The sequence below is a fragment of the Oncorhynchus mykiss genome, chromosome 3, assembly GCF_057628025.1.
Source record: "Oncorhynchus mykiss isolate SJ-2025 chromosome 3, ASM5762802v1, whole genome shotgun sequence".
NCBI classification, from domain to species: Eukaryota; Metazoa; Chordata; class Actinopteri; order Salmoniformes; family Salmonidae; genus Oncorhynchus; species Oncorhynchus mykiss.
Window position 1 is genome coordinate 79,343,357 of NC_143024.1, and position 25,764 is coordinate 79,369,120.

The following is a 25,764-nucleotide window of genomic DNA, read 5'->3' on the forward strand; positions in this document are numbered from 1 at the left end:
AGATGGGAAGGGCCGATAAACATGGGGGGACAGTTTAAGAGACTCCACCCCGAGGGGCAGATCTCGGGTGGACAGCCATACCTTCTGCCCGAGACGATACCGGGGGCCGGGATCCGATGGTGATCCGCTTGTCATCGATACCTGGAGGTGGTCTTGACCGGGCTCTCCTACAGGTACGATGACAGCGGCGGAAAAAAACATCTAGGCAGAAGGTATGCCGACCTCCGCTTCCTGCTTAGGGAAGAGCCGGGGCTGATACCCCAGGGAACTCTCAAAGGGAGATAGGCCCGTGGCAGAGCAGGGAAGGGTGTTGCGGATGTATTTGACCCACACGCTGCTGGCTCCAGGTGGTGGGGTTGGTGGAGACAAGGCAGCGCAGGGTAGTCTCGAGGTCCTGGTTGGCTTACTCCGACTGGCCGTTGGACTGGAACCCGGAGGACAGGCTGGCCAACGACCCAATGAGGGTGCAGAACGCCTTCTAGAACTGGGACGAGAACTGCGGATGGAGTCAGGAACGAACTTCCGGGGTGTGGGATGTCTCGCTTCCTCTTCCGTCTCTGGAGCAACTGCAGATACGTGTAGTCGACTGCAGTCAAAACGTCATGACCTTGGATCACATGGTTTTTGTAAAGTTCATGCAGTCAACATGTTGGCTCAAGTCAGACGTATCCCCTTTGATAAGTGGTGACCAACCATTTTCACTGACTGATCTGCTCAAATGCGCCCATTGTCTTGGAGCCGGTTTGTCTTAAAACATGACTGAAAACTGTGGGTCAGGTATCCTTACGACGACCACCGACTGACCATATGACCACTGGTGTTGCACATTAGAGACAGACAAAGCCTCGACCAACTCTTTATTATAACCCTAGAACCAATAAACACTCCAGTGTGTAGTGTATATTTGCTCACATGTCCATGCATATCATTTAAACACTCAATATAATCAACACATTCCTAAAAGAAGGCACCTACTGTTTCACTCACAACATATCGTAAACAGAATAAATCCCTTTTTAAAAAGGTTCTAAAATGAATGATTCTGAGTGGGTAAACACATACTCTCATACACACCATACATTTTGGTACCCTTGGTTAATGAGCACTATGTACATGAAGTGCTTGGTTTTCCCCTGAGGAGAAGATTGCAGTTTGCTGTGAAGCATTTTGGTTCACTCTCAAAAAAAAACAAAGCCAGAACATTTCAGAAAGTCAATATACAGTATCTATAAGCCCAGTCATTTACACAGTGCTGTGCATAAAGTAATAACCAGCTAAATGCAGTGTATCTACAGACATAAAAGCACATCGCTCTGTGCATAGTACTGTCGCAGAAAGTACATTTATGATTAGAATTGGTAACATTTTAGGCATTATAATATCACCAGATTATTTCAATATTATTAAGATTTACTTTGTAAAGTAAAACTTTCTTCCTCTTAGTCATTTAGCAGACGCTCTTATCCAAAGTGTGTGTATACATTTTCATACTGGTCCCCCATGGGAATGGAACCCAGAAACCTGGTGTTACAAGCACCATGCTCTACCAACTGAGCCACACAGGACTGACTATCTTAACCAGTTGAAGCAGTACCACACAGGACGCCTATTGCCCTGGGTGTGGTTTCAAAGCCAGTTATCCACTTTGAGAGTGACGCTACCTTTGTACATTTAGACCAGGGACAGGCAAACTCTGGCCCACATGACCATTCAATCCAGCCCACGGGAGGTACAAAATAATCAAATACATGTGGGGGGAATTATAATTTTGGTTAACATAAACACTCCAGGCCACACTTGAATGTCTAAAACTAGATAGAACATTATAATGGACCTATTTGATTTGATGGCCTACCCCAGACAACGCTGAGCCAATTGTGCGCCACCCTATGGGACTCCCAACCGCAGCCAGTTGTAATTCAGCCTGGAATCGAACAAGGGTCTGTAGTGACATCTCTAGCACTGAGATGCTGTGCCACTAGGGAGCCCAATGGGTTATTTATAATGGACCCATTTACAATGGACCTATTTTCTGGCCCGCAAATTGATTAAAAATAATGTATAGATAAAATAAGCCCCCCAAAATCTGTACGGCCCTTCATCGAATTTCTAAATCCCGATATGGCCCTCAAGCCAAAAAGTTTGCCCACCCCTGGCTTAAACAATGAGGTATCCTAACATACTAAATACTCTAATATGCGGGCTAATGCTAGGCTAGGGCTGGAGAGTGGATGTCTGGTGGGATGTAAACAGGGTGGCTGGTAACAGTGAGAGTGTGGAAGCCTCAGGGGTCGGTCATGCCCTCTGTGCGGTTGCAGAGCGACTCATAGAGTTCAGAGGTCAGTGAGTAGTTAGAGAAGGCCTGCTTGAATTCCTGCAGGGGGCAGTAGACTCCACTACAGCCTGGAATCAACTGGTCCTACAGACACAAAAAAACAAAGAACATAAGAAAGAGACACACACAAAAAGAGATCACTATCACAGTGTTTAAATATGAGCCTTGCCTCTTCCCTAGCACACTTGCGCCCTAGACCAAGTTCTCAGTTCGGAAAATATGGCACTGGACAATGTGACCGGGAAGATTTAAATTTACCTGCCATTTGAGAAATGTACCGGACCCATAAGCATTGGATGTATAACCCATTAGGGCAAATACAATTTGCGGGAAAACACCATTCAAAAGAGCGCACCTGGGAAAACACCATTCTAAACAGCACAGCTGGGAAAACACCATTCTAAACAGCACAGCTGGGAAAACACCATTCTAAACAGCACAGCTGGGAAAACACCATTCTAAACAGCACAGCTGGGAAAACACCATTCTAAACAGCACAGCTGGGAAAACACCATTCAAAAGAGCGCACCTGGGAAAACACCATTCTAAACAGCACAGCTGGGAAAACACCATTCTAAACAGCACAGCTGGGAAAACACCATTCTAAACAGCACAGCTGGGAAAACACCATTCTAAACAGCACAGCTGGGAAAACACCATTCTAAACAGCACAGCTGGGAAAACACCATTCTAAACAGCACAGCTGGGAAAACACCATTCTAAACAGCACAGCTGGGAAAACACCATTCTAAACAGCACAGCTGGGAAAACACCATTCTAAACAGCACAGCTGGGAAAACACCATTCTAAACAGCACAGCTGGGAAAACACCATTCTAAACAGCACACCTGATAGCTATTCCATATGTGAGAGATGGAAATCTATGTTGGAAACTTAGAAAGAGGGGGAATCTAAAGTGGCAACAACTACGATGGGTGTGGATTGTTTCAAAAATTACACGGTCGTAGTCTGATGTCTATTTGGGAAGCACGCTTGGCAATAGGCTTAGCGGATTATTGAATTGCGGCTGTCAGTGAAAAACATCTAAAATGTGTGTGAAGATAATGTGTCTTGAGCATAATTTTTAAATGTTGAGACAAGAAGGGGGTGTGTCTCTCCAGAACGGCTCAGCTGTCTCCTGCCAATTCTTGTGCATTCATTGTTTGTGTGAATTGTTTGCCCTTACATTAAAAAAAATATTCCCCAGAACATGTCACCAGTAGTAAATGTAAAGTGTTTAACATCCAATGCAAATGATAACATATTAAAACTATAGTTCTTTACGGTAAGCTATATCAATCAAATGTATCAATCAAATGTATTTATACATTTATAAAGCCCTTTTTACACCAGCTGATGTCACAAAGTGCTATATATTTCAAAAATCTTTCCAACAATCTCATCCTCAATAATCACCAATCCTTGGTGTGTAAGAACAAGGGCAGTTATAGGCTATGAGCTCTATGCACTAATTTCTTTAGCCACCAATGGGTCACGGTGTGCCAATACGGCAGAGGCTGGTGATCTTGCATTAGTTGATTTTTAACTTTTAGATTTTAAATCATTTTAATTCAGATTATGATTAACCACATGACAATGATTTTGAGAAACAAAAACGTTATTTATAAAATAAAACTAATCCACAAAAATTATTATATGAAAATCATAACTGGCATGCATAACAGTAGACATGGCAGGATAAATTGTAAGCTTCCCCAAACTTGAAACTCATGTGCCACCTATGAAGTCTTAATAAAATAATTGCCTACACGTTTCCATGGTCAGATTTAGCATATAGGCTACTTTGAAGCAAGGTAAAACAGGCCTCATAATATGAAATAAAACATTCAGGTTTCAAACAATTAAGTACGTTTTCAAAATGCATACTGCCTTCAGCTCACATTGTAAAGTGGAGGGTGACACACTGATAGCCTTTTTGACTGCACTTGAATGGTGAATGGGAGGCGATCTTTAAATCGTACACCAAAACTGTTTTAACACACGATACACACAGGCCAATTTAATTCCATAAAATGATGCTAGTTAACCTATAGACCAGTGGAGGAAGGCTCCTAATAATGTCTGAAACGGAGTGAATGGAATCAAACACATAGTTTCCATGTGTTTGATACCATTCAACTGATTCCACTCCAGTCATTACCACACGCCGTTCCCCCCAATTAAGGTGCCACCAACCTCCTGTGCTATAGACCGATAAGCATGATGGTCAAATGTATTTCCATCAACTGGTATTTCCATCAATGAATAAAAAGCATTATTTTGCAATGGGATTTTTTTTCTGGGTGGCAACAGTTTAATTTATCGGCTTTTCATTTATTTAATTTGGGCCAAAATCCGGCAATTGCCGGCTAACGGAAACCCTGCCCTAGACCATACCTTGCCAATGTAGGACACTTTGACAAAGGCCTCTTTGGTTTGCCTGTGTTGATGCAGCTCCAGGGTGATGTCAGCGGCGTACGGTGGCCATTGCATGTCAAAAACCCCCAGGGCCATGAGACAGGGCATCAGAGTGGTGTCGTGGGCAGAGTACAGGAACAGCTTCCTGAGAGAAAAAACACATATGTGAAAATGCCCTCAGAAAATGTCTGATGTTCAGTAACAAGTAGGGGTAGGGAACGAAAAACTAAGAATGTGCCATTTACAAAATCACATTTGCTACCATCAAGTGGTTGGGTTGAGATCTGCAGCTCAATAAATCTCTTATTGGCTGTGTTTTATATTGCAGTCCTCTAGTACCCCCCCCCAACAGTACATATTTTGTTTGTGGCCCTGGACAAGCACACCTGATTCTACATGTCAACTAATCATCAATTCCTTGCAGGCACTCCCTTCTCAAATCAAACCGTAATCTGCACCACTCATTCATGTTGTCACCAAGGCAGCATGATGCATCGTTCAGAAACATGCATCTCTTTTCCATAAAATACAGTGGGGCAAAAAAGTATTTAGTCAGCCACCAATTGTGCAAGTTCTCCCACTTAAAAATATGAGAGAGGCCTGTAATTTTCATCATAGGTACACTTGAAAACCTTGTGAAGACTTACAGAAAACTACTTATTAAAAAATACTTATTTTCCACCATAATTTGCTAATAAATAAATTAAAAATCCTACAATGTGATTTTCTGGATTTTTTCCCCTCATTTTGTCTGTCATAATTGAAGTGTACCTATGATAAAAATGACAGGCCTCTCTCATCTTTTTAAGTGGGAGAACTTGCACAATTGGTGGCTGACTAAATACTTTTTTGCCCCACTGTATATGTTCAAATGTTCAAACTCGTTTTCATTGGGAAGGCAGATAAATCAAAAGCAATCACTTTTGCATGTGAAAACACTGAATCTTACTCATCTTGGACTGGACGTGCTACCTGTCCCAGACCTGCTGTTTTCAACTCTCTAGAGACAGCAGGAGCGGTAGAGATACTCTCAATGATCGGCAAAGAAAAGCCAACTGACATTTACTCCTGAGGTGCCGACTTGTTGCACCCTCGACAACTACTGTGATTATTATTATTTGACCATGCTGGTAATATTGAACATTTGAACATCTTGGCCATGTTCTGTTATAATCTCCACCTGGCACAGCCAGAAGAGGACTGGCCACCCCTCATAGCCTGGTTCCTCTCTAGGTTTCTTCCTAGGTTTTGGCCTTTCTAGGGAGTTTTTCCTAGCCACCGTGCTTCTACACCTGCATTGCTTGCTGTTTGGGGTTTTAGGCTGTGTTTCTGTACAGCACTTTGAGATATCAGCTGATGTACGAAGGGCTATATAAATACATTTGATTATTATTATTTTTTGTTGTTGATTAATCCACATGCTAAAATCTAGGTCACTTCGTCGTTGGCCAGAGCGGGGCACCCGGTTCACGGCCGGGAGGCAGCTCCGGTTCACAGCCCCATTCAAAATGAATGCAATCAAAGTAAGAGTAACTCACCTGTTGGACTCTGAGGTTGTGCCCTGTAGATGGTCTTCAATGTTGCCCATCAGGGTGTGGAAGAGGGGACCCACACACAGCTGCAGGTTCTCCCTGATCACAACAAGCAAACCTCAGACAAGATGAAGGAAACAACAACTGTCTTGGGGGAATTTATTTCTGAATGTGGAATAAGGAAGCAGCTTATGCTCATGAAACAGGGAACTATATTGTCTCTGTTCTACTACCCGGCCCTCTACACAGGCCCATCTGTATTTACATCCCACTACCCTTTGACCCCTGACCTCTTGCTGGGTTCGTAGATGTGACAGATCATCTCCACAGCTCTCTGCTCCACTGTGTTCCTCCAGGAGTCCAGGACTGGTGGGCAGGGCAGTCCGTGTGTCTGATATAACACACACACACACACACACTTTGTCATGTTAACATCTCCATGACTAAGTCATTTTGCTGTAACTAGCAGAAGGGAAGTAAGGCGCAGGAGAGCAAAACTGGGTATTCAACGGAGTGGTTATATTCATAAAACCCCTGGAAACCAGAACAATAAACAAATGGGTACAAAACCCATCGCGCACCAGAGAAAATGTGCACATGCACTTACAATAAACAATTCTGCAGAAAGACATGGGGGGAAGGGTTAAATACACAACATGTAATGAGGGATACTGAGACCAGGTGTGTGAGAAGACACGACAAAACAAATGGAAAATGAAAAATGGATCGATGATGGCTAGAAGACCGGCGACACTGGGCGCCGCCCGAACAAGGAGAGGAACCGACTTCGGCGGAAGTCGTGACAATGACAGTATCACTATTTATACCTTTGGATCTCATAATACATTTTGTCAAGAAAAGGTTTGAAATTAAGTATATATTTGTTGCATTGTGTCACCTCTCTGGCCACCATGTCATCCCTGATGAGGATGAAGTCAACCCGTTGGTGGGCAGCGATGCCCAGAGCACTCTGGATGCTCCTCAAGTCCGCAGCGATGTCTGGCAGAGTGGACGACTCCGCCCAGCGATGACTACAGCACACACAGACACAGCCAATCACAAAAATCAACAAGATAGAAACAACCAATCACAAACATTAAAGAGTGAGAGATCCAGCCAAACACAAAAATGTATAGGAAAGGGACCCAGCCAGTCACTCACTAACCCGCTGAGGTGTTTGAGCAGTCTGCACCCGTGGTAGTTAGGGTACAGGATCTCTGACTCTGCCTCAGTCGTCAGAATGGAAACCATGTCTTCAGAAGAAGAGAGGGGGAGCAACATTAGGAGTTCGGAAATACTGGTCTTTGACACACACGCCTCATACGCACATAAACAAACATACAGTGACACCTACCACTCTGGCTTTGCTGGAACAGCCCTGCCACCAGGCACTTGGCAGACTCTATGGTCCTTACAATGTTAGTGGAACGCACACTGGGAGAGAGAGACGAAACGGCATATATATTAGAAGAATATATCAATGTCTTGTACATGTACTGTGGTATTATGTCTTCAACCTTTATGTTACCTAGCCTGATGTTACCTAGGTGACAGCTCAGGTGGACCTTTACGCTTCAGCAAAAAAGGAAAGGAAAGGAGGGGTGCTCAACAACAATGACAAAATCAACCTCTGTCTTTTTTTGTTGAGTGCTCCAACTCCTTTTTACCTCGAATTAGTCAGTTTGGAAGTTTTTCTGAGTAAGCCATTCTCGTTACCTAGGTGACCTATACATTAGCTAGGCTGATGTTACTTAAGTTACCTTCATGTTACCTAGATGCGGATCTGAGTTGGCTACAGAACGTGACTACCAGGCTATTGACAAGAGCACATGTGGCTGTGGTACATATCAGACCTCTGTAGGGCTGAAGGTGGGGGTTGAGAAAGGCTGCATTACTTACTAGACCTCTGTAGGGCTGAAGGTGTGGGTTGAGGAAGGCTGCATTACTTACTAGACCTCTGTAGGGCTGAAGGTGTGGGTTGAGGAAGGCTGCATTACTTACTAGACCTCTGTAGGGCTGAAGGTGTGGGTTGAGGAAGGCTGCATTACTTACTAGACCTCTGTAGGGCTGAAGGTGGGGTTGAGGAAAGCTGCATTACTTACTAGACCTCTGTAGGGCTGAAGGTGTGGGTTGAGGAAGGCTGCATTACTTACTAGACCTCTGTAGGGCTGAAGGTGTGGGTTGAGGAAGGCTGCATTACTTACTAGACCTCTGTAGGGCTGAAGGTGTGGGTTGAGGAAGGCTGCATTACTTACTAGACCTCTGTAGGGCTGAAGGTGTGGGTTGAGGAAGGCTGCATTACTTACTAGACCTCTGTAGGGCTGAAGGTGTGGTTGAGAAAGGCTGCATTACTTACTAGACCTCTGTAGGGCTGAAGGTGTGGGTTGAGGAAGGCTGCATTACTTACTAGACCTCTGTAGGGCTGAAGGTGGGGTTGAGGAAGGCTGCATTACTTACTAGACCTCTGTAGGGCTGAAGGTGTGGGTTGAGGAAGGCTGCATTACTTACTAGACCTCTGTAGGGCTGAAGGTGTGGGTTGAGAAAGGCTGCATTACTTACTAGACCTCTGTAGGGCTGAAGGTGTGGGTTGAGAAAGGCTGCATTACTTACTAGACCTCTGTAGGGCTGAAGGTGTGGGTTGAGGAAGGCTGCATTACTTACTAGACCTCTGTAGGGCTGAAGGTGTGGGTTGAGAAAGGCTGCATTACTTACTAGACCTCTGTAGGGCTGAAGGTGTGGGTTGAGGAAAGCTGCATTACTTACTAGACCTCTGTAGGGCTGAAGGTAGGGGTTGAGAAAGGCTATGGTACTTACTAGACCTCTGTAGGGCTGAAGGTGGGGTTGAGAAAGGCTGCTTTACTTACTAGACCTCTGTAGGGCTGAAGGTGGGTTGAGGAAGGCTGCATTACTTACTAGACCTCTGTAGGGCTGAAGGTGTGGGTTGAGGAAAGTTGCAGTACTTACTAGACCTCTGTAGGGCTGAAGGTGGGGGTTGAGGAAGGCTGCATTACTTACTAGACCTCTGTAGGGCTGAAGGTGTGGGTTGAGGAAGGCTGCATTACTTACTAGACCTCTGTAGGGCTGAAGGTGTGGGTTGAGGAAAGTTGCAGTACTTACTAGACCTCTGTAGGGCTGAAGGTGGGGGTTGAGAAAGGCTGCATTACTTACTAGACCTCTGTAGGGCTGAAGGTGTGGGTTGAGAAAGGCTGCATTACTTACTAGACCTCTGTAGGGCTGAAGGTGTGGGTTGAGGAAAGTTGCAGTACTTACTAGACCTCTGTAGGGCTGAAGGTGGGGGTTGAGAAAGGCTGCATTACTTACTAGACCTCTGTAGGGCTGAAGGTGTGGGTTGAGGAAAGTTGCATTACTTACTAGACCTCTGTAGGGCTGAAGGTGGGGTTGAGGAAGGCTGCATTACTTACTAGACCTCTGTAGGGCTGAAGGTGTGGGTTGAGGAAAGCTGCATTACTTACTAGACCTCTGTAGGGCTGAAGGTAGGGGTTGAGAAAGGCTATGGTACTTACTAGACCTCTGTAGGGCTGAAGGTGGGGTTGAGAAAGGCTGCTTTACTTACTAGACCTCTGTAGGGCTGAAGGTGGGTTGAGGAAGGCTGCATTACTTACTAGACCTCTGTAGGGCTGAAGGTGTGGGTTGAGGAAAGTTGCAGTACTTACTAGACCTCTGTAGGGCTGAAGGTGGGGGTTGAGGAAGGCTGCATTACTTACTAGACCTCTGTAGGGCTGAAGGTGTGGGTTGAGAAAGGCTGCATTACTTACTAGACCTCTGTAGGGCTGAAGGTGTGGGTTGAGGAAAGTTGCAGTACTTACTAGACCTCTGTAGGGCTGAAGGTGGGGGTTGAGAAAGGCTGCATTACTTACTAGACCTCTGTAGGGCTGAAGGTGGGGTTGAGGAAAGTTGCATTACTTACTAGACCTCTGTAGGGCTGAAGGTGGGGTTGAGGAAGGCTGCATTACTTACTAGACCTCTGTAGGGCTGAAGGTGTGGGTTGAGGAAAGCTGCATTACTTACTAGACCTCTGTAGGGCTGAAGGTAGGGGTTGAGAAAGGCTATGGTACTTACTAGACCTCTGTAGGGCTGAAGGTGGGGTTGAGAAAGGCTGCATTACTTACTAGACCTCTGTAGGGCTGAAGGTGTGGTTGAGAAAGGCTGCTTTACTTACTAGACCTCTGTAGGGCTGAAGGTGGGGTTGAGAAAGGCTGCTTTACTTACTAGACCTCTGTAGGGCTGAAGGTGGGTTGAGGAAGGCTGCATTACTTACTAGACCTCTGTAGGGCTGAAGGTGGGGTTGAGAAAGGCTGCTTTACTTACTAGACCTCTGTAGGGCTGAAGGTGGGTTGAGGAAGGCTGCATTACTTACTAGACCTCTGTAGGGCTGAAGGTGTGGGTTGAGGAAAGTTGCAGTACTTACTAGACCTCTGTAGGGCTGAAGGTGTGGTTGAGGAAGGCTGCATTACTTACTAGACCTCTGTAGGGCTGAAGGTGTGGGTTGAGGAAAGTTGCATTACTTACTAGACCTCTGTAGGGCTGAAGGTAGGGGTTGAGGAAGGCTGCATTACTTACTAGACCTCTGTAGGGCTGAAGGTGTGGGTTGAGGAAGGCTGCATTACTTACTAGACCTCTGTAGGGCTGAAGGTGGGGTTGAGAAAGGCTGCATTACTTACTAGACCTCTGTAGGGCTGAAGGTGTGGGTTGAGGAAGGCTGCATTACTTACTAGACCTCTGTAGGGCTGAAGGTGGGGTTGAGAAAGGCTGCATTACTTACTAGACCTCTGTAGGGCTGAAGGTGGGGTTGAGGAAGGCCGTGTCCTTGATGTACCTCTTCCTCAGCCTCTCTCCCAGCTCATACAGCTGTTGCATGCCCACCGTGGTCAACTGACCTGGGTACGTACCCCCCTTCAGGGGAAAAGGACAGGGGTCAAAGGTTAGGTTTTATTTATTCACACCAAAGAAAATAAGTGAAAGACAAAACAGTACAGATAAAAAAACCTGGAAAAAACAGTGTGCAAGTGAGGCTGGAAGCCCAAAAGGGCTGACATGAAAACCACACCACAAATAAGCAATATATATATATTTGTTCAATCAGTTAAAAGCATTTGAATTATAATTGTACATGACATACTCAGTATAAAATAAAAAACATTTTGATTACAGTGGGGCAAAAAAGTATTGTCAGCCACCAATTGTGCAGGTTCCCCCACTTAAAAAGATGAGAGAGGCCTGTAATTTTCATCATAGGTACACTTCAACTATGACAGACAAAATGAGAGAAAAAAAATCCAGAAAATCACATTATAGGATTTTTAATGAATTTATTTGCAAATTATGGTGGAAAATAAGCATTTGGTCACCTACAAACAAGCAAGATTTCTGGCTCTCACAGACCTGGAACAAGTCTAATAAATCAATTTAAATCCATTTGGTCTGACGGGGATGTAGACATACTCGGTATACAAATCCCAAAAGAAAGACATGATCTCACGGCAATAATTTTTATAGAAAGTTAGCAAAAATAGACAAGATCTTGCTACCATGGAAAGGAAAATACCTGTCTATTTGTGGAAAAATCACCCTGATTAACTCTTTAGTCATATCACAGTTGACCTATTTGCTTATGGTTTTGCCTACACCTAGTGACCTGTTTTTTTAAATTATATGAACAAAAAGTATTCCATTTTATTTGGAACGGCAAGCCAAATAAAAATTAAAAGGGCCTATTTATATAACGAATATGAATTCGGAGGGCAGAAATGATTAAATATTAAAGCATTAGACCTCTCACTAAAGGCATCAGTCATACAAAAGTTATACTTGGTCCAAACTGGTTCTCTAGTCAATTGGTACGAATGTCTCACCCTATATTCAGGAAGGGCCTTTTCCCCTTTATTCAGATTACACCTGCTCACTTTCGGTTGTTTGAAAAGGAAATAATCTCCAAAATATCTTTATTTTTTAAACAAGCCTTAGAAAGTTGGTTGCAATTTCAGTTTAATCTACCTGAAAGGACAGAACAAATAGTACAACAAATATTGTGGTTAAGTTCAAATATACTAATTGATAAAACTGTATTTTTCAAATAAATGTTTAAAAAAATGTATTTTAGTGAATGATACCATAAATAGGACTGGTGGAGTTATGTCACACATGCAGCTAACACAGACATATGGAAATGTCTGCTCTACCCAAAATTACAACCAATTAATTGCAGCATTACCACAAAAATGGAAGAGGCAAGTAGAAGGGGAAAAAAGTAAGGAACTTGTATATCGGCCCTGTATTAAAGAACATAAATGGTTAAAGAAAAGTGTGATAAATAAAAACATATACCAATTTCATTTAAGGACCAACAAACTGACAGCTGTGCCATATAAATTGCAAAATAGTTGGGAAAAGATTTTCAATGTACCCATTCCATGGCACATGGTTTATGAATTGATATGCAAAACAACGAAGGATTCAAAACTTCTAATTTTTCCATTTAAATGACTATACAAAATTCTTGCAACTAATAGAATGTTATATATATGGGGGATACAATCTTCCCAGCTCTGCAGATTCTGCTGTGTCATTAGAGTCATAGAGTCATTAGATCATTTATTTAGGTATTGTCCATATGTAGCTCGTTTTTGGTCACAGGTCCAGGACTGGCTGAAGAATTGCAACATTTGCCTAGAACTAACGCTACAAATAGCAATAATGAGTGATTTGAAAAGCCATAGTCAATCAATCAATAATATAATAATTATTTTAGCAAAAACGTTTATTTTTAATTTACAATCTGTAGAAGCTATGAGAATAGAAAGGTTCAATTATTTTGTGAAGCATCACAGCACAGTTGAAAAATATATGGCAAATAGAAATCCGAAATGGCTGATGTTGAGAGATAGATGGGAGGAGTTGAATGGAGCTGAAGGGTGGGACTAATAACAAGACAAACAATGTAAAGCATACGGGATCTGTAAAATGTATATAGGTTCAGAACTTTGGTGAAATAGCACAGTTACAAATAGAAATCAAACTGGATGGACATCAGAAATAGAGGAAGGACTAAGAACAAACAAGAGAGAACTATTGTAAAGTAGACTGTGTCTGTAGAATGTGTATAAGATGTATACTAAAGGTAAAAGCCAAAGTGTTCATTAGTTTAATCCAATTAAGTATGTACAGTGCCTTGCGAAAGTATTCGGCCCCCTTAAACTTTGCGACCTTTTGCCACATTTCAGGCTTCAAACATAAAGATATAAAACTGTATTTTTTTTGTGAAGAATCAACAACAAGTGGGACACAATCATGAAGTGGAACGACATTTATTGGATATTTCAAACTTTTCTAACAAATCAAAAACTGAAAAATTGGGCATGCAAAATTATTCAGCCCCCTTAAGTTAATACTTTGTAGCGCCACCTTTTGCTGCGATTACAGCTGTAAGTCGCTTGGGGTATGTCTCTATCAGTTTTGCACATCGAGAGATTTTTTCCCATTCCTCCTTGCAAAACAGCTCAAGCTCAGTGAGGTTGGAAGGAGAGCATTTGTGAACAGCAGTTTTCAGTTCTTTCCACAGATTCTCGATTGGATTCAGGTCTGGACTTTGACTTGGCCATTCTAACACCTGGATATGTTTATTTTTGAACCATTCCATTGTAGATTTTGCTTTATGTTTTGGATCATTGTCTTGTTGGAAGACAAATCTCCGTCCGAGTCTCAGGTCTTTTGCAGACTCCATCAGGTTTTCTTCTAGAATGGTCCTGTATTTTGCTCCATCCATCTTCCCATCAATTTTAACCATCTTCCCTGTCCCTGCTGAAGAAAAGCAGGCCCAAACCATGATGCTGTCACCACCATGTTTGACAGTGGGGATGGTGTGTTCAGCTGTGTTGCTTTTACGCCAAACATAACATTTTGCATTGTTGCCAAAAAGTTCAATTTTGGTTTCATCTGACCAGAGCACCTTCTTCCACATGTTTGGTGTGTCTCCCAGGTGGCTTGTGGCAAACTTTAAATGACACTTTTTATGGATATCTTTAAGAAATGGCTTTCTTCTTGCCACTCTTCCATAAAGGCCAGATTTGTGCAATATATGACTGTTGTCCTATGGACAGAGTCTCCCACCTCAGCTGTAGATCTCTGCAGTTCATCCAGAGTGATCATGGGCATCTTGGCTGCATCTCTGATCAGTCTTCTCCTTATATGAGCTGAAAGTTTAGAGGGACGGCCAGGTCTTGGTAGATTTGCAGTGGTCTGATACTCCTTCCATTTATATATTATCGCTTGCACAGTGCTCCTTGGGATGTTTAAAGCTTGGGAGATCTTTTTGTATCCAAATCCGGCTTTAAACTTCTTCACAACAGTATCTCGGACCTGCCTGGTGTGTTCCTTGTTCTTCATGATGCTCTCTGCGCTTTTGACGGACCTCTGAGACTATCACAGTGCAGGTGCATTTATACGGAGACTTGATTACACACAGGTGGATTGTATTCATCATCATAAGTCATTTAGGTCAACATTGGATCATTCAGAGATCCTCAATGAACTTCTGGAGAGAGTTTGCTGCACTGAAAGTAAAGGGGCTGAATAATTTTGCACGCCCAATTTATCAGTTCTTGATTTGTTAAAAAAGTTTGAAATATCCAATAAATGTCGTTCCACTTCATGATTGTGTCCCACTTGTTGTTGATTCTTCACAAAAAAATAGTTTTATTTCTTTATGTTTGAAGCCTTAAATGTGGCAAAAGGTCGCAAAGTTCAAGGGGGCCGAATACTTTCGCAAGGCACTGTATGTCTATATGGGTATGTATGTCTATATGGGTATGTGTATATGTGTATATGTATGCATGCGTATGGATATACAGTATATCACAGAAGTGAGTACACCCCTCACATTTTTGTAAATATTTGAGTATATCTTTTCATGTGACAACACTGAAGAAATGACACTTTGCTACAATGTAAAGTAGTGAGTGTACAGCTTGTATAACAGTGTACATTTGCTGTCCCCTCAAAATAACTCAACACACAGCCATTAATGTCTGAACCGCTGGCAACAAAAGTGAGTACACCCCTAAGTGAAAATGTCCAAATTGGGCCCAAAGTGTCAATATTTTGTGTGGCCACCATCCTTTTCCAGTACTGCCTAACCCTCTTGGGCATGGAGTTCACCAGAGCTTCACAGGTTGCCACTGGAGTCCTCTTCCACTCCTCCATGACGACATCACGGAGCTGGTGGATGTTACAGAGACCTTGCGGTCGTCATCATGTTGGAATACTGCCCTGCGGCCCAGTCTCCGAAGGGAGGGGATCATGTAGCCTAGTGGTTAGAGCGTTGGACTAGTAACCGGAAGGTTGCAAGTTCAAATCCCCGAGCTGACAAGGTACAAATCTGTCGTTCTGCCCCTGACCAGGCAGTTAACCCACTGTTCCTAGGCTGTCATTGAAAATAAGAATTTGTTATTAACTGACTTGCCTAGTTAAATAAAAAATAAATACAAAACAATGCTCTGTTTCAGTATGTCACAGTACATGTTGGCATTAATTGTTCCTTCAATGAACTGTAGCTCCTCAGTGTCGGCAGCACTCATGCAGACCATGACACTCCCACCACTATGCTTGACTGTAGGCAAGACACACTTGTCTTTGTACTCCTCACCTGGTTGCCGCCACACACGCTTGACACCATCTGAACCAAATAAGTTTCTTGGTCTCATCAGACCACAGGACATGGTTCCAGTAATCCATGTCCTTAGTCTGCTTGTCTTCAGCAAACTGTTTGCGGGCTTTCTTGTGCATCATCTTTAGAAGAGGCTTCCTTCTGGGACGACAGCCATGCAGACCAATTTGATGCAGTGTACGGCGTATGGTCTGAGCACTGACAGGCTAACCCCCCACCCCTTCAACCTCTGCAGCAATGATGGTAGCACTCATACGTCTATTTCCCAAAGACAACCTCTGAATATGATGCTGAGCACGTGCACTCAACTTCTTTGGTCGACTATGGCGAGGCCTGTTCTGAGTGGAACCTGTCCAGTTAAACCGCTGTATGGTCTTGGCCACCGTGCTGCAGCTCAGTTTCAGGGTCTTGGCAATCTTCTTATAGCCCAGGCAATCTTTATGTAGGGCAACAATTCTTTTTTTCAGCTCCTCAGAGAGTTCTTTGCCATGAGGTGCCATGTTGAACTTCCAGTGACCAGTCAGTATAAGAGAGTGTCAGAGCGATGACACCAAATTTAACACACCTACTCCCCATTCACACCTGAGACCTTGTAACACTAACGAGTCACATGACACCGGGGAGGGAAAATGGCTAATTGGGCCCAATTTGGAAATTTTCAGTTAGGGGTGTACTCACTTTTGTTGCCAGCGGTATAGACATGAATGGCTGTGTGTTGAGTTATTTTGAGGGGACAGCAAATGTACACTCACCACTTTACATTGTAGCAAAGTATAATATCTTCAGTGTTGTCACATGAAAAGATATATTCAAATATTTACAAAGATGTGAGGGGTGTACTCACTTGTGATATATTTACACCAAAAAATATATGGGGGATTGGAAATGATGCAGACAATTACATTGATGGAAGCAACATTCTTTCTGCAATATTAAGCTGATCCACAAAAACTAAAAAAATAAAGAATATATTATTTTGAATTTAAAAATAATAATAAAATAAATCCATTTAATAGAGCCTACACCATCACAATAAATATTTTTTTAAGACAGATCTAAAGAAACATGATATGAAGAAAATGTAGTCCATTTCAGAAGAACAGAAGTTGTCCTTATGTTATGCCCGGATCTGGCTATGCCATATGGCTGTGGGCTACACTAGTTCATATAGCTGACAAGATTTGCTTAGAATTCCATGGCATTTTCTTATATTATGAAGAAAACAATTGAACATAGCTGAATAAAATAGAAAGGATATTTTCTCCAAACGATTTGAGGGAGTGAGCACGTGTAGCTATTCTGTGTATTGCGGTTAGGAAATAAACAGGTCCTCCTATATGCCTAATTTAGTTATTTATGCAACTTTAGTTGCAATACAAATGTTGGGCTATTTGTTTGGATTATTAATACATTCTAAGGCTGGATGATGTGACTCTAATGATGATTTGAAAACAGTTGCATGAAAGTTATGAGCTCTGCTTTGTTATTTGCACAGGCTGTGCACACTTTATCAGTCTCTCATTCACAATTTGACAAGCATGATAATGCCTCAAAATTCCCGGCAGCATCCCGTTTGTGTGGCCTTAATGCCCCATAAAAAAATCCATGCCTTTTGCAGCCAGTGTACATTGTGCCATTGGGCTGAATATACAAATTATAATTCCCTTCTCCCGGCTGCGTGCTCTGAAGCACCTCTCACTCACATGGCTCTCTCAAATAGCTCAATTCTTATTAGCCAATGCCCGTCAGGTGATCGGGTCATTCTCAAATGCTACAAGTGAAAGACACATCTGGGATGCAACTGCGCACGTCCTTATCTAATTCCAAGAATAATTTTGAAGATATTGGAAGAACTGTCCACATTTACTTTATGGCAGCCAACAAGATGAGTAGGCCTAACGAACAGCAAAAGCACTAGCCTATGTCAATCTACCATCCCCCATGGTACAAAGGTTGACCTATTCTATTCTGTGCGAGAAATAAATATTTTGAACATAGTCTTGGACAGTTGTGGGTTGCGATAGATCCCAAATGAATACAACCACTAGCATTTTTAAGCAATGAGGACTGATGCAACAGATCAGAACGTTTTGCTTAAAATGTTGATAAACTATTAGGCTATTTCTTTACATTATAAGCACATCAATGCGCACATGGCAGTAGGCTATAAGCGCGAATGATCCAAAATGCAATCAATTAAAAGGAAAACACAATTTTCAAAAGTGACCGCAAATACGATTATGCATGTAATTTTATTTTAAAGGTGCATTTTTATGGTGAAAATTATCTTCCCAAAACTTGAAACTCACGCGCTGCTTATGTATGCCAATTAGACACTACAGCCGTTGTAAAGTGGATTAATGTGCTTCATTTTAAGAAGCCATTTGGCCACGTTAGTTGTGATACAAACCGTATCAAAACATATAGGCCTATTGGCTACGTTACATGGGGTGATCAACTATGATTTGAAAAAAAGGCATGCACCGTTTCTTGCCTTACTGCACACAAGCTGGGCATTTACTTATTTTATATATGCTTCATTCACAAGTGATAATATATACAGTACCAGTCAAAAGTTTGGACACCTACTCATTCAAGGGGTTTTCTTTATTTTTACTATTTTCTACATTGTAGAATAAGACATCAAAACTATGAAATAACACACATGGAATCATGTAGAAAACAAAAAAAGTGTTAAAGAAATGTATTTTATATTTGAGACGCTTCAAAGTAACCACCCTTTGCCTTGATGACAGCTTTGCACACTTTTGACATTCTCTCAACCAGCTTCATGGGGAATGCTTTTCCAACAGTCTTGAAGACGTTCCCACATATGCTTCCCACATATACTTGTTGGCTGCTTTTCCTTCACTCTGCTGTCCAACTCATCCCAAACCATCGCAATTGGATTGAGGCCGGGTGATTGTGGAGGCCAGGTCATCTGATGCAGCACTACATCACTCTCCTTCTTGGTCAAATAGCCCTTAACCTCCAGGCTGTGTTAGTCATTGTCCTGTTGAAAAATAAATGATAGTCCCACTAAACCCAAACCAGATGGTATGGATTATTGCTGCAGAATGCTGTGGTAGCCATGCTGGTTAAGTGTGCCTTAAATTCTAAATAATTCACTGACAGTGTCACCAGCAAAGCACCCCCACACCATCACACTTCCTCCTCCATGCTTCACGGTGGGACCCACACATGCGGAGATAATCTGTCCACCAGTCTGTGTAACCAAAAATCTCAAATCTGGACTCAACAGACCAAAGGACAGATTTTCACCATTCTAATCTCCATTGCTCACGTTTCTTGGCCCAAGCAAGTCTCTTTTTATTATTGGTGTCCTTTAGTAGTGGTTTATTTGCAGCAATTCTACCATGAAGGCCTGATTCAAACAGTCTCCTCTGAACAGTTGATGTTGAGAGGTGTCTGTTACTCGAATTCTGTGAAGCATTTATTTGGGCTGCACTTTCTGAGGCTAGTAACTCTAATGAAATTTTCCTCTGCAGCAGTGACTCTAGTTCTTCCTTTCCTGTGGAGGTCCTCATGAGAGCTAGTTTCATCATAGCGCTTGATGGTTTTTGCGACTGCACTTGAAGAAACTTTAAAGATGGACTGTCGTTTCTCTTTGCTTATTTGAGCTGTTCTTGCCATAATATGGACTTGGTCTTTTATTAAATAGGGCTTCTGTATTTTTTATTTGTATTTATTTCACCTTTATTTAACCAGGTAAGCTAGTTGAGAACAAGTTCTCATTTGCAACTGCGACCTGGCCAAGATAAAGCAAAGCAGTTCGACACATACAACAACACACATGGAATAAACAAACATCCAATCAATAATACACTATATATACCAGCCCTACCTTGTCACAACACAACTGATTGGCTCAAACGCATTAAGAAGGAAAGAAATTTCACAAAATAACTTTTGACAAGGCACACCTGTCAATTAAAATGCATTCCAGGTTACTACCTCATGAAGCTGGTTGAGAGAATGCAAAGAGTGTGCAAAGCTGTCATCAAGGCAAAGGTTGGCTACTTTGAAGAATCTCAAACAGAATATATATTTGGATTTGTTTAACACTTTTGGTTACTACATGATTCCATATGTGCTATTTCATAGTTGTGATGTCTTCACTATTTTTCTACAATGTAGAAAGTAGTAAAAATAAAGAAAAACCCTGGAATAAGTAGATGTGTCCAAACTTTTGACTGGTACTGTAATTCCCAAGTGATAGGTGAAAATATTAGACTATCAGACTGTTCTTGATGTAATATTGTCTTTACCTATACTAAATAATATATGTGTGACATTTGTTTTGATTTAGAATGGACCATTATCATGCATCTGTCTGGATACTGGGGCAGGGGGGAAAAATACACGTAATTTCTGCACTTAAAAAGCGAATGGAGGACGCTTTTCCTGTGGTTCATTTTCATGCCAGCCAGTTAGGCTATACTGCTGTTGTAAAGGAAATAAATGTGCTTAATATTAGGAAAGTTGAGAAATAAATGTAGTAGGTCTAGCCTATTGAAACTGATGGGATACGCCTCTTTTTAAATAGAGGCCATCACATTCTCACGCAATTGCATAGCCTGTAGAAATGTTGCGCAACATGAGCTCATGGGCTCTCATGAAGTGTTAGATAAGTTTTTCGAATACATTTGCATTGATGTCAGAGTGATTAGAAGAACAATAGCGTGCTGAGCACCAGGCAGTTAGCAAGTTTGGCAGACTACTAATGACCATCAGCAGCATCAGAGCTTGGAGAAGCCTAATTACTGTGACTACACAGTCCCGTGGAATTTGACTGCCTTCATGACTCGTGACAGCCGGTGTGGCAGTAATACGGTCACCGTAACAGCCCTAACCATACTTATCAAAGCGCCTACTCCTCGCCCTGACCCTATCTCTCTAGGTACAACTTCCTCTGCTCACACACACACACACACACTCACACTCAGTATGTTGGCCCGGTAGCTGTCCTCCACCGGTGAGGAGGGCCGTGGACCTCCTTCCAGGTCTGTCACCACATAGTTGATATGAGTGTGTGCTGGGGGTTCCAGGAGGTTAGGCACCCACTGGGCCTGAGAGACAGGACAAGGAAGTATTTTAGCTTTTCAGATACTGGTGACCATACCTTCAGCATGCATTGTCTTGTCAATGAGGCTAAACGTTTAAAAAAATATATATTATTATTTTTTAAATCTTTATTTAACCAGGCAAGTCAGTTAAGAACAAATTCTTATTTTCAATGACGGCCTAAGAACAGTGGGTTAACTGCCTTGTTCAGGGGCAAGACACAGGCAGAGATGGAAAAGGAAACAAGACATCCCACTCCCTCATTTGTTCTGGTTAATGAATTAAGTGAATACATTAAGTAGATCATTCACACCCAGCTGCTAATGCATTGGTGCCTATGGGAGAGCCACCCCGTTAAGCAGACCGGAACTCATAAAAAAAGGCATGAGTGGGACATCTTAATGTATTATTTATTTAAGATATTTGACACAAATGGTCCCTCACCTCCATGACATCCGGTATAGACTTCAGCGGAGTTCGGGCTCCGTGGCGGAACAGGACTTGCACGAGTTTGAGCTCATAAGGAGAAGGTGGTTCCGTGCATGCGGTGGTCGAACCCGTCTGAGTCGTTTCCGTCTTCTTCTGAGACCAGAACATGGATCCAAACGCCATGGATACCGAGCCCAGAACACCTGCTTTGGTCCAGAGGTTCCTCATCCTCATGATTACTGTGCTGCCGAGACAGACCGCACAATTACAACATTGAAAACATATTTAGCTAGCACAGTCAATCATTTACAACGAACCAGTTTATGATCTTCATACATTGTAATGTCAGCGACTCCAGAGTTTGTTACCGGGTAGTTATACAACTGCAGTATGGTTGAACCTGGCACTTGATATTTTGGTAGCGATGGCAGCAAGTTTTGAAGCAGGAGCTACGAACAAGCTGGCTGCCACTGAGCTAATGACTCTTAGCTAGCTAGCCGTCAAGATCGAGCAGTTGCTGCAGACTGAAGGTTAGCTAGCTATCAACAAATGTCAACTCATAGCTAGTTAATGTCAAACGTAAGAAATTAGTCATTCTATCAATTAGGGGTTAGCTAACGTTACATCTCAAGCTACTTGAATGGCACACGGCTTTGAACTCAAATTTACTTACGTTTAATAAGCACTGGAACAGTTAACTAGCCAACAATTTTTTCAGATAACAATCCCCTATGGACTAACTCAGGCTATTTTGAAAACACTGCACCGGTTAAGGATAAAAGGTTTTTTGGAATATGTAGTCCTTTCTGGTATGATCCATGCTTTCAAAGCGAATCAATGGTAGCGGTAAACTACTCTTCCCGAAAAAGCTGCCCACAAACGTCATTTCCCTCTTCCCCCCTTAAACTGTATTGGGCCAGTTTTTAAAATAATTGTATAAGTAAACCAAGATATACAACATTCTTTCGTTTCCTATGGGAACAAATGAGCAATGCTGGGCAGAACATACAACAAGGGGCAGAGCCAAGCACGAGCTAACGAGGTCCTATTGGCGCGCTCTAGCAATATCTGCATATTTCCATGAGAAAACCCCTAGTCTGTGAAGCGCGCGTGACTCAATTTGCCTTTGTGCTCCTTTAAACAACGCGATTTTTGCAAAGGTAAAGTCTACAAACTTTAGTCCACTCTGTTGGTAACAAATGTAAGTTTTGGGAACAGAAAACTGTATTGACGTCAAATGTTTAATCGATGTGAAAATGTGCAGAATTTCGGCCAAAATCTTCTCTCACTGACCGCAATTGGGCTTCCTCTCAATAGCATATTTGGTAGTGAATGGAAACGCCAAGCAGATGCTTCACAATACATCCAGTGAAATATCTGTCTCATTGTTCTATCTGTGCATTTTTACACACGAGAGGAGGTCCTCTGGACAGGTTGAAGACAGGTCTGTCAAATAAATTACAAACAGTGTTTACCAAAGTGCCAATATTTATTAGAGTTGGGCAGCAGGGCAAGAAATAATGTTATATAAATTACATTCAGCTGGAAGATAGCACAGGCATGATAAAACATGGTAAGAACACGGTAGGATGGTTAACACACTAGTGGTAATTAACATGCAAAAACGACCATTAATTCATAACTCGACTTGCCTCAGCTGTCTAACAAAAATAGTTTTAAGAGGACAGCCAGTCCCGGAGCTCTCTGGGGTAGTGGTGGATCAAGACAAAAATACAAATAAGTTGTTTATTAGTTATTACCATGTTATTCGTTTGTTGGTAAAACTCAGGGTACGATGAAAAGCATGTGTTCTCAAATTCTTGAGTACTGAAGCTAAACAGATACTAAGTAGTAGCGTTCTTAAAGTGCAGGTAATAGCAGTTAATCCACAGAAGTTACGTGAATATGTCACAGCACGCGTAAATCCCCAGCACTCAAATTAGGTTCTAGTGAAGAGGCACATCAAAGCACAGCACACAGTGAAGCCACACAGAGCTATAATATGAAATACAGCAAGTTAACTACTAAATGGCTGATGCTCAAGGCTAATTATAAAAATGTAGTCCTTCCCCTTTAAAACACACAATGATGTAAATAAAAACAATGTTCAAGAAAGTAGTGCTTTACCTGAATGAGCTACACGGTGCCACACCTAGAAACAAACTATATACTTAAAATCACATTTTATTGGTCACATACACATGGTTATCAGATGTTACTGCGAGTGTAGCGAAATGCTTATGCTTCTAGAGCCGACAGTGCAGCAATATCTATCAGGTAATATCTAACAATTCCACAACAAAACCTAATATCTAAAAAATTCCACAACAAAAACTAATACACACAATCTATTAAAGGAATGAGAATATATAAGTATAAAATATATGGATGAGCAGTGACAGAGCAGTTAAGATGTAATAGATAGTAAAGAATAGATAGTGAAGGATACAGTATACAGTATATACATATGAGATGAGTAATGCAAGACATGTAAACATTATTAAAGTGGCATTATTAAAGTGACTAGTGATCCAGTTATTAAAGTGGCCAATGATATCAAGTCTGTAGGTAGGCAGCCGCCTCTCTGTGCTAGTGGTGGCTGTTTAACAATCTGATGGCCTTGAGATAGAAGGTGTTTTTCAATCTCTCTGTCCCAGCTTTGATGCACCTGTGCTGACCTCGCCTTCGGGATGGTAGCGGGGGGAACAGGCAGTGGCTCCGGTGGTTATTGTCTTTGATGATCTTTTTTGCCTTCCCGTGACATCGGGTGTTGTAGGTCCTGGAGGGCAGGTAGTTTGCCCCTGGTGATGTGGTGTGCAGACCGCACCACCTTCTGGAGAGCCCTGCGGTTGTGGGCGGTACAGTTGCCGTACCAGGCAGTGATACAGGCTGTATCGCCTGGTACGGCAACTGTACCGCCCGCAACCGCCTGGTACGGCAACTGTACCGCCCACAACCGCAGGGCTCTCCAGAAGGTGGTGCTGTCTGCACACCACTTCACCAGGGGCAAACTACCTGCCCTCCAGGACACCTACAACACCCAATGTCACGGGAAGGCAAAAAAGATGCTCTCAATTGTGCACCTTTAAAAGTTAGTGAGGGTTTACTTTAATGCCTTACCAAGATCATCAAACAAAAACAAAAAATAATCCTCCTAGACAGGGAAAGGCATGGCATCTTGGAGTGCAGCACTGACTGCCTGACCTGGCTTGGCTTATGCCCAGAGCACACCATGTGCTCCTCATTTATAGGGAGGGGCACATGTGTACTCAATCAGAGCACATTCAACATAGAATATAAATACTCAAAGTTACTACTTGTAACAAGGCAATCCTGACCCTGTTACACATATATAAGCCAACAGTCTATGGTTTTATGTGTGGAGATTTACTTGACAACTAAGTCTTTAAATGTTTCTTCTGGCTGGAAATGAAATGGCATCAATTCCCCTGCTTAGGCCTACTAGCCCTGTTCTGAAGTTGATCTTTAGACCCGTCCCGTGTGCTTTAGTGTGGAAGTCATAAAAATGGTGCAGTAAAATGTGTTCTTTTACAAGGTTGTTTTAAAGTAGATACAAGTTGGATGTTAAGATGTATTCACATCATCTAATGATGAAGCTGATAGTCATCACTATATGGTCAGACAGGCAATATGGCTAAAAATGAATATCCATTGATGATCATGGTAGCCAATTCATTATATGTAAGGCTATGAGTAGTGTGAATAAAGGCTATTTGAAGGAACGAGTAAAAGCCAATTTATGCTTGATATGAAAATGTGGTCGGAGGCTTCATATGAATGGTGTGACGCAATTGCGGAGCCTCCAGAGCCCAAATCAGCTCTGTACCGCATCGCCGTGCACCTCTCAAATTTTCTAACAATACGGAGGGCTACGTATAGCTCCGCATTGACATGATTGGTTGACGGTAGGTGGGGGGGGGTACGTCCTGTATAAACACAAACACACTTCCTTGACAACTTCTTTCACAATAGCTCTGCTCTGCTTCGCTAGGTGCAAGAAGCATGAAAGCCCTGAAGTATGAAAGCCCTGCAGAGGCTGCATCGTAGTAAATGCTGTACTGCCTCTTCAGTTGAGCCTTTAAGATTGCATGTAGGCCTACAGTAGACAGGTTAGATATAGGGTGGGAACCATGGTTTTATTTTGTGTTTCCCAGGGGACCCTAATTGAAGAAGGACATGACAGAATGCATAAAACCACCCGGACGGCCAGGGATGGAGTTAGGGATTGAGGCCAAAGGCAGGGGCCAGTCTGCCATACTATT

At 42.4% G+C, this 25,764-nt stretch overlaps 1 protein-coding gene across 2 annotated transcripts; it reads right to left on the reverse strand.

The window, feature by feature from the left end:
• Positions 1–844: 844 nt before the first annotated feature.
• LOC110520451 (lysophosphatidic acid phosphatase type 6) lies at positions 845–22,541 on the reverse strand. 2 transcript variants are annotated; one of them, XM_090230217.1, is made up of 11 exons: positions 22,155–22,541; positions 21,497–21,725; positions 20,929–21,057; positions 11,069–11,199; positions 7,640–7,719; positions 7,451–7,538; positions 7,184–7,316; positions 6,576–6,676; positions 6,292–6,384; positions 4,733–4,898; positions 845–2,419 (listed from the first exon to the last, which is right to left on the reverse strand). In XM_090230217.1, the coding sequence occupies exons 2-11, from the start codon at positions 21,713–21,715 to the stop codon at positions 2,285–2,287; spliced, it is 1,275 nt and encodes a 424-aa protein (XP_090086343.1). In that variant the 5' UTR covers positions 21,716–21,725; positions 22,155–22,541; the 3' UTR covers positions 845–2,284. The 2 variants fall into 2 exon arrangements, with proteins under 2 accessions (XP_090086343.1, XP_090086344.1); XM_090230218.1 differs by having other exon boundaries at positions 21,497–21,720; positions 22,155–22,493.
• Between the last annotated feature and the right edge of the window lie 3,223 nt (positions 22,542–25,764).

What these genes read in the sequence shown, in the direction of transcription:
- LOC110520451 (XM_090230217.1), bottom strand. Translation starts at nt 21,715, where the DNA reads ATGAGGATGAGGAACCTCTGGACCAAAGCAGGTGTTCTGGGCTCGGTA. An exon ending in CTATACCGGATGTCATGGAG is followed by an intron (nt 21,058 to 21,496) that starts GTGAGGGACCAT and finishes CCTGTCTCTCAG; the next exon opens with GCCCAGTGGGTGCCTAACCT. An exon ending in AAGTGTCCTACATTGGCAAG is followed by an intron (nt 2,420 to 4,732) that starts GTATGGTCTAGG and finishes TTGTGTCTGTAG; the next exon opens with GACCAGTTGATTCCAGGCTG.